The sequence below is a fragment of the Melospiza georgiana genome, chromosome Z (genome assembly GCF_028018845.1).
Source record: "Melospiza georgiana isolate bMelGeo1 chromosome Z, bMelGeo1.pri, whole genome shotgun sequence".
NCBI classification, from domain to species: Eukaryota; Metazoa; Chordata; class Aves; order Passeriformes; family Passerellidae; genus Melospiza; species Melospiza georgiana.
The window spans coordinates 29,560,179-29,567,798 of NC_080465.1; the positions used below are offsets into that span (position 1 = coordinate 29,560,179).

General features: G+C 37.3%; 1 protein-coding gene across 2 annotated transcripts in view; it reads left to right on the forward strand.

Moving 5' to 3' along the window:
* FRMD3 (FERM domain containing 3) overlaps positions 1–7,310 on the forward strand; it is a 130,287-nt gene extending 122,977 nt beyond the window's left edge. For both annotated transcript variants that reach the window (XM_058043702.1, XM_058043704.1), the window contains exon 14: positions 5,799–7,310. In XM_058043702.1, the coding sequence (XP_057899685.1) occupies positions 5,799–6,394 (596 nt within the window). In that variant the 3' untranslated portion in view covers positions 6,395–7,310. The remainder of the gene's footprint in view (positions 1–5,798) is intronic.
* The last annotated feature ends 310 nt before the right edge of the window (positions 7,311–7,620 follow it).

Consider the following 7,620-nt stretch of genomic DNA (forward strand, 5'->3'; position numbering starts at 1 on the left):
TGCCAAAATGAAATAGTTGTTAAGCTAGAACATAGTAGATTTTAAATATGAGCTGAATGCAGTAGTTGAGTTTTCCATTTTGTAACTTTATCTGGTTTATTTTTCTAGATACTGAATAATTTCATTGACTGAATAATAGTTCTAAGGCTGGTGGAGGAAGGTGGAACTTGGGCAGTCTGATTTATCTCCCTTTTTCACTACACACGGGAAGAGTGCAACCCAAGAAACAAAAAGCATTCAGTATTGCTATGAACGGCAAAGGGGTGTTTTTTTTAGGAAATGACTTTGCTAAAGATCCCCTTCACTAAATATGTCCATTTCCGTAATGTCATAGGACATTTTAAAATTTGTTTTTCCATGCTTTCTGTAGTACTGATAATTTTTGATGTATGGGCTTGAATGGGTTTTGATGTATGGGCTTTGATGTATAGGTTGAATTGTTTCAGTTTTTACTAACCTATGTTAAATCTTTGCATTGAATCTTCATTTCAGCAGATTAGTTTTTAATCAAAGAATTAACTGAAAGTGTTCTGGCAAAGATTAGAATATTGTTACTCTTTTGATATCTGAAATTCAGAAAGCAGTGAGTGCAGTAGCTACATGAGAAACTGCTTCTTGCAGTGATTTGTATTTGAGTAGCAGCAGCGACTGGTTGTCTGTTTCCTGAGTTCACCACTCAGTGTAGACAGCAGAATCTATCAGAATACACCTAACTCCCTTGATTGAAACATAGTAGCAAAATTGAAAAAGCATTATTATTGACGTGCGTTTTGTACTTTTACATCTCAGAGGTTAAATACTGGTTTCAAATACATGCAAGACATCTTGGTTTAATATAATGACAGCAATAAGAGGTTTGTATGTTGGGACTACATTAGTTCTTAAACACCTTGAATTTGTAGTACTGTTCATTTTGAACAGTATTGCTATTTCTTTTTAAGTGAACATGCAAAACAGTGTACATATATATATATATATATATATACACCAGCATATAGCACCAAAGCACAGGAGGTAGCTAGTGCAGGACTCCTAAAATGGCACACAACTCCTTGGGAGAGCCCCATTGCAACACTTTCAGAACAAATGTTGTTCAGAACAGTGCTGACTTGTGCTGGGAGGGGTCACCCAAAGCTGAGTGGGAATGCTGAAATGTCCCACTTGCCCTTTTGCTTGGGTGCAAAACTTTCACATCAGTACTCGGCACTTTCCAGCCTCACTGGCCTTGGCATGGGGCTGGGCACTGAGCCACTGCAGTCCCATCAGCAGCTCCTTCTGTCTTCGAGCTGCCGACAGATGTACCTTGCCTTCTCATTCCTGCTCCCACGATACACACTTCTCTCCCTGATGCTTCCTTCAGTCCCGTTGCTGCTTAATCCTCTTTCTGGCAGGGGATCAACAACTCTGGATTGAACTCCTTCCAGACCAAGGGGAGATGGAAAACAGGCATCCCAGAATGCCCACCATGCAGTAAGCTCTGCTCTGCTTCTGCCTCTGTGCTTTGTGTGCTCTTTATGTGGAGAGCAGAGCAGTGGCCTCCAGTGTCCGTACTAGCTGTGACATTGGGCACCATGACACAACACAGCTGGGAGGCGAGCTGTAATGCCACAAAACATCCAACTGATATGAACTGGCAGCTGGGACAGGGCTTTGCTCCCTTCTGGAAGTTCCCACTAGACTAAAGCAAGCAGTAATGGCCGGCGGGAAAGTCAGGTCACTGCCTAAAAAGGAGTTACTATAAACTGTCATTGATTAACTCTCCTTGAAAAGCTATAACAGGTGTCTTTATAAGCATGGGATGTGGGTATGGTACAAATCTGTGACCTTCTGTTTCTGAGGGCAGGAGGTCTGGCTGTGATGCAAATCCTGCTTGATATAGATCCTGTGTAGGGAAATATTTAAATGCAATGCCATTCTAAAGTCTGTCTCATTTTTCTACATTTTCTTTGTGACATTCATGCGCTTTGCTCACATGACAAAATCACCTTCTCCTTCCCTCTGAAAGGTCATTCTATTCATAGTGCAGATGAATTTTGTCTACATGGAAAAAAAGCAAAGGATACATGATATTTCTAGAGGAAAAAGTAAAAAGGACAGGAAGGATTTCTCCTAATTGCAGCCTGGCTGGCCTTTTTTGTTTGCATGTGTGTATGAAATGTTCCTAGCACTGTACTTTCTGGACCATATCTAATTTTCCATTTGTCTCTTTAAAATGAATGTATGTTCACTCTTGTTTCTTTCTCCAGTATTAAAGGCTGTTATAGGTGTGTAATTGTGTTTCTGGTAAGCAAAGCCCTGTGCAGGATATCCAGCCAACAGACAATGTGTGAACTGAATTTTTTAATAAGCAGAGTCTACATTCTTCTGAGGCGCTGTACTTCCAGCAACTGCAGCTTCCTAAGAATGGTGGAGCTGGAGCTGCCCTTCATTTTGCTAATCCTCAGCTGCTGGTTTTGGCCCTGTAGAAGTACTAGCAGCTGACAACTTTTATGTCGGACTTCTTGCACGTTCATGTTCACAGCCGAGGACCAAAATAATGTCATGTCTTATTCAGCTGTTCATGCTCCTGGCTTGGAGCAATCACAGTGTTTGGTGGAAGAGGAATACTGACATTCACCTAGGATAACGAGATCTCTGGCTTTGTAAAATTTGTCCACTTGCCAGAAAAGTATAGCAAACTTTTGCTGTGGAAATATAAGAAATAAACCTGCGTTTATTTACCTGATATTCCAGTAATCTGTATTAGAAGGTTCTGATTTATGGAATGTTAACTGCCATTAAGAATTCAAAGTAAAGAATTGAAAGAAGAGGTTCTCAAATGTACATTAATTCTCAACTCATAGTCCTTTAAATCTGAACACCACATAAATTTTAAATATTGTTAAAAAGATAGTAGACTTTTCAAAATCTTGCCAACAAATTATATAAAATGATACTCTCATAAGGGTAGTACCAAAATAATTGTTATGTATGAATAGGACCAAAGGATTTGCAGTAGTCATAGAATAATTAGCATTAGGCGTTGGCTTACTTTAACTTTTATATTCTATTTTTCCATTGGAACATTTACAGGATTTTTTTTTTCTTTTAACTTGATTTTATTACTTCAGATAACTGGCTGTCTTGAGGGCTATCTGAAAAGTAAAAAATCAAAAAAACTTTCTTCTCTCTTAAATTCGTGTTACTGGAATATTCATTGTACTGTGGAATTTTGGTACTTTTATGTGATATTCTTTGGCCTGCATAAGCTTTGTAAATTATATTTGCCATAATCATTTTATGGTTATATCTTTTGAAGCCATCAAAATATGAATGGCCCAACATACTTAGCTATATATTGCAATGTGACTGAAGCTTTGCTCGAATCAGTCATGTAGACTCTGGTTAATAGCCTGTTCTTTCCTCAATCCTTGATTTAAAAAATGCTGTGGTGCTACAGAGAATATGAAGGAGCAAAAAGACCAACTTTATACCTTTATTTTTTTAAGATATCAAATAAGCTTGCAGCAGTAGCATTTAATGCCCATTCTAAATTTTCAAATATTGATTAGCACTAGTATTTGACTGATATAAAATGCAATTACAATGATTTAATGAGTCTAAGTAAAAACAAAGGTCTGGAAAATTCTTCCTAGCAGCTGAAATTAAATAGTGGAATGTAAATTTGATGTGTGCTGCAGAGATGCAACACATTATCATTTTAATACAAACCCTTCAGGAAACAAAAACACTGACATGAAAAGGTTTCTCTGTTGCCTTCTATCAACAGGTAAACCCCACAGTCAGAAGTTTGCCAGTTATTTATTGCCCAAAAAAAATACAGTTGTAATGAAAGTTAATATATGTTGTTCATGTTCACTGTGCATTTTATGCAAGTTGGAATTTACTCTGGGGAGGAAGAGGGGGCTCAAGAATCATAAATTTGGGGTGACCTGTCTTTGTGGTAGCTGCACCTGTCTTCTATGATGAGAAAAATGATGAAGATATATTACTGACCTTGCACCTAAGCTGGTATAGAGAGGCCTATGGCCAGAATTCTTGAATTTGGGAGAGTAAAACTGTGTGCTTTCAACCATTTTGAAATGTCTAAGTAAGTAGCTCAACTTAAATTCTACTAATATTAAGAATATTTGAAAAGCATATTTGATAATCAAATAGTAGTACTTGTGTATCTAAAGATACGTGTAGATTCTTAAAGCTGGGTTCCAGAGTTAAATAATTCTGCCTTTTGTAACTTAATGTACTCTGTGCGTACGCTCAAGTAACTTGAGTATGGTTTGATGATCCAGCATTACCTTCTGTTACTTAGAAGAAAGATCCTCCAAATCTGTTCTCACTTCTTGGTGTTCATACTCTGTTTTGTCTCTTTTCAGTTGGTTTGTATCCTTCTCTTGGTGACTGTGGCAAGTGTATTTCTTAAAGTAAAGACTGGTGTAGACAATTACATTCCAGCACAAAACAAGTTTCATGCTGAAATATGATGAATTTCTAAATTGGCTGTGATAAGACAAGACAGAGTAGTTGCTGCAAGGAATTATTTGATAGGAAGTCAAATTAAACTTATGAAAATTAAACTAATTGAATTATTGAACTAATAATTATTGAGGACAAGGTTTCATTTCAGCTATGCACTTTTGCTGCTGCAAGGAACTCTCCTGCTCGCTTTCTCTGTCCCCAGTTATGTGCTCTTTCCACAAGAATGCATGACTAGCCAGCTCAGGAAAAAACCCCATCAGATGCTAACCCAAGCTGCTTTGCTCAGTGATGAAATGAAAAGAAGCAGAAATTGTGATTTTGGTCATTTTGCCGAAATGAGAAACCTCACCTGGTGGCATGGCCAGTGACATCTAGAGAAGAAGGAAAAGATAACAAATTACAGGAGAAGAGATCTGTTTGGGGCAATTTGAATACTTAGAAAGGGAAATTTACATGAGAAAGTGTCTTAACAGCGCTTTGCAAGGCAGGTCTGTGCCCCACTGTCCTCTCCACTCCTACGACTGACAACTAACAGCCATCACTGAAGTATTGGTGGAGCTGTAAACAGCCAGACTTCTTGTCAGACTTCTTGCTGTTAGAGATGGACTGGAAAAAGGAGAGTAAGTTTTGAGAGAGCAGAGAATAATGTCATAAGAAAGTATCCTCTGTAAAGGGGAGAGAGAAATTTAGAGGAGAGACAAAAGAGCTAAAGAACTAGATGAGCAAAAAACAAAAAAGCTACATGAGAAGGAGCTATTTTAACAGGTGAGGCTGTTACAATGCTGTTCCAATGACATCTAATTCTTATGTGTTAACCTTCCTCTCCTTTACCCTTTTTACTGTTAACATGAATTTATCATGATAATCCGTTGTCTCTTTTTAATGTCATGCTCTATTCTCAACCTTAGCACAATCATTCATCTCAAAGGAATGAGAGTTGGTAGTTTTTGTTGTTATTATTATTATTATACACCAAAGAGCACCAATCCACATGTGTAGCAGGTATTAATGTATACCAGAAATCAGATTGCCAGTAGAAAATAAGGTGCTCTCTTTTCTGCTTTGCACAACACTATTATCATTGGTAGCTACATCAGACCCTCTTAAGCAGATCTGATGATCTGATGTACTGCAGCATTGTAAAGATACTGCCCTCTTCAAAAAGCTTTTCAAGTTTTTGATAATTATGTACAGTCTGGTTTTAATACGCAAAATTATTGCAGAATATTCTTTCCATACATCTATTGTATACTCCTGGAAGGGTGACTTTTGCCCCCAGGCTGTGAGAAATTTAGTATTATGTTTTCATCTCATTTCTTCAGGTATCCAGCTGCCAAAGGAAGAGGAGATTTCAGTACCTGTGACTTCAAGCTCTCCAGTAAAGGATACTGGGAAGGATGTTGATCTTGCCATTGAACAGGAAGAGAAGATGAAAGAGGAACCCTTAACCATCTCAGAGCTGGTGTACAATCCAAGTGCCAGCTTGCTGCCCACACCGGTTGATGATGAGATTGATATGCTCTTTGATACCTGCCCAAGAGCAGAGAATGAAAAAGATGATACCGATTCATTTGAGGAACTTGAAGCAGATGAAAATGCATTTTTAATTGCAGAGGAGGAAGAACTGAAAGAAGCTCGGAGAGCCCTGAGGTGGAGCTATGACTTTCTGATGGGCAACATAGAGGTGAACGCTTTTGTGAAGAGTTTCTCCAGACTTTTTCTTGTAGGCCTTGGACTATTGTTGTTTGTGTTCCCCCTTTTCCTTGTGCTCTTGGAGTCGGACCTTCAAATCTCTTTCCTTCACGAAATCCGCCAGACGCCGGAGTTTCAGCAGTTTCATATTGAATATTACTGCCCCCTTAGGCAGTGGATGGCTTGCAAAATAAACTTCATTCGTGACATTCTGGGCAGCTTTTAAATTTTACATTAATATAGTACAACTAAGGGCTATATTCAAAATTTCAGTTAGTGACAGCTTTCCATAATGCCCCTGGGCCCATCTGTTGGCAGCTGCCTTCATATCCTCATTTAGTGTTTTCATTACAGACTCATCAGGTTCTTAAGTTCCCTTTACATACTTAAATTGCCATTTTAGTTACCAGCTTATCCAGTCACCTCTCAATAACCAAAAAGAAGCTTTATTTAATTACATTTCAGACTTCTATCTCATTTATTACATTATATAAGAGAGGGTCACAATAAGTTTCATTGTCCTTAACCTTTCAATCATGACACTAAAACTGATGATATTGAAAGAAAACCTCTTTGAATATACTCCTTAGTGAAACTATCTCTTCTAACCAATGCCTATACAAGCAATGTTTATGCTGATTTTTTGGTTTTTATTTGTTTTTCTGTTTGTTTGTTTTTTATATTTTTATGTGTTTAAGATATTTTGGTAAATTTTTAGTAAAAGACAACTTATGATGTTATTTAAATGTACACATTGGTAAGAATAATGTAGAGGGGCATGCAGGGTGTTTTTAGTGTTTTACCAATTATTTGTTTTTAAACTATGGCTGGAGAATGAATTTAATGTAGCTCTACACAAAGGGACTGTGTTTGGGAAATAGAAAGTTCACTCAAGTTCTGTAGGGGCTGCCTGGGCAAGGTGAAATGACAGCAAGTATGAAAAAGAATTTCTGAAAGGCACAGTTCTAAAGCTTGGGGAAGTGGGCAGAACTGAAATGATCCTTCTTCTTATCTGTCAGGTTGTCTTCCACTTTATCAGTTCTGTAGAAAGTCCTTACAAGAGAGTCCAAGTACGTTTAGAGAAAGATTGAGTCTTCAGTCTAAATGTAGATTATTGTACATAACGGAAGACAATAATAATAAGTAGCAAAAAAAAAAAAAAAAAAAAAAAGAAAAAAAAAGAAAAAAGAAAAAAGGACGCAAAAATAAATCAGTAGGTGAGCAAGCTACTTTTTAAAATCATAAAGAAGATAAAAGGATGAAAAAGGAATAAATTTTTCATACTTCTTTTAAAAAGCAAAGCATTAGGCTGTACAGTTGATGTCAAAATAATCTACTGGCTCACACTTAAAGGCTTAAACACTTTAAGAGATGAATCTTCATGCTTGATGCCCTTTATGACTAATCTCTAAGACAACATATTTTCTGTGCATAGTAATATACTTCCTTTCA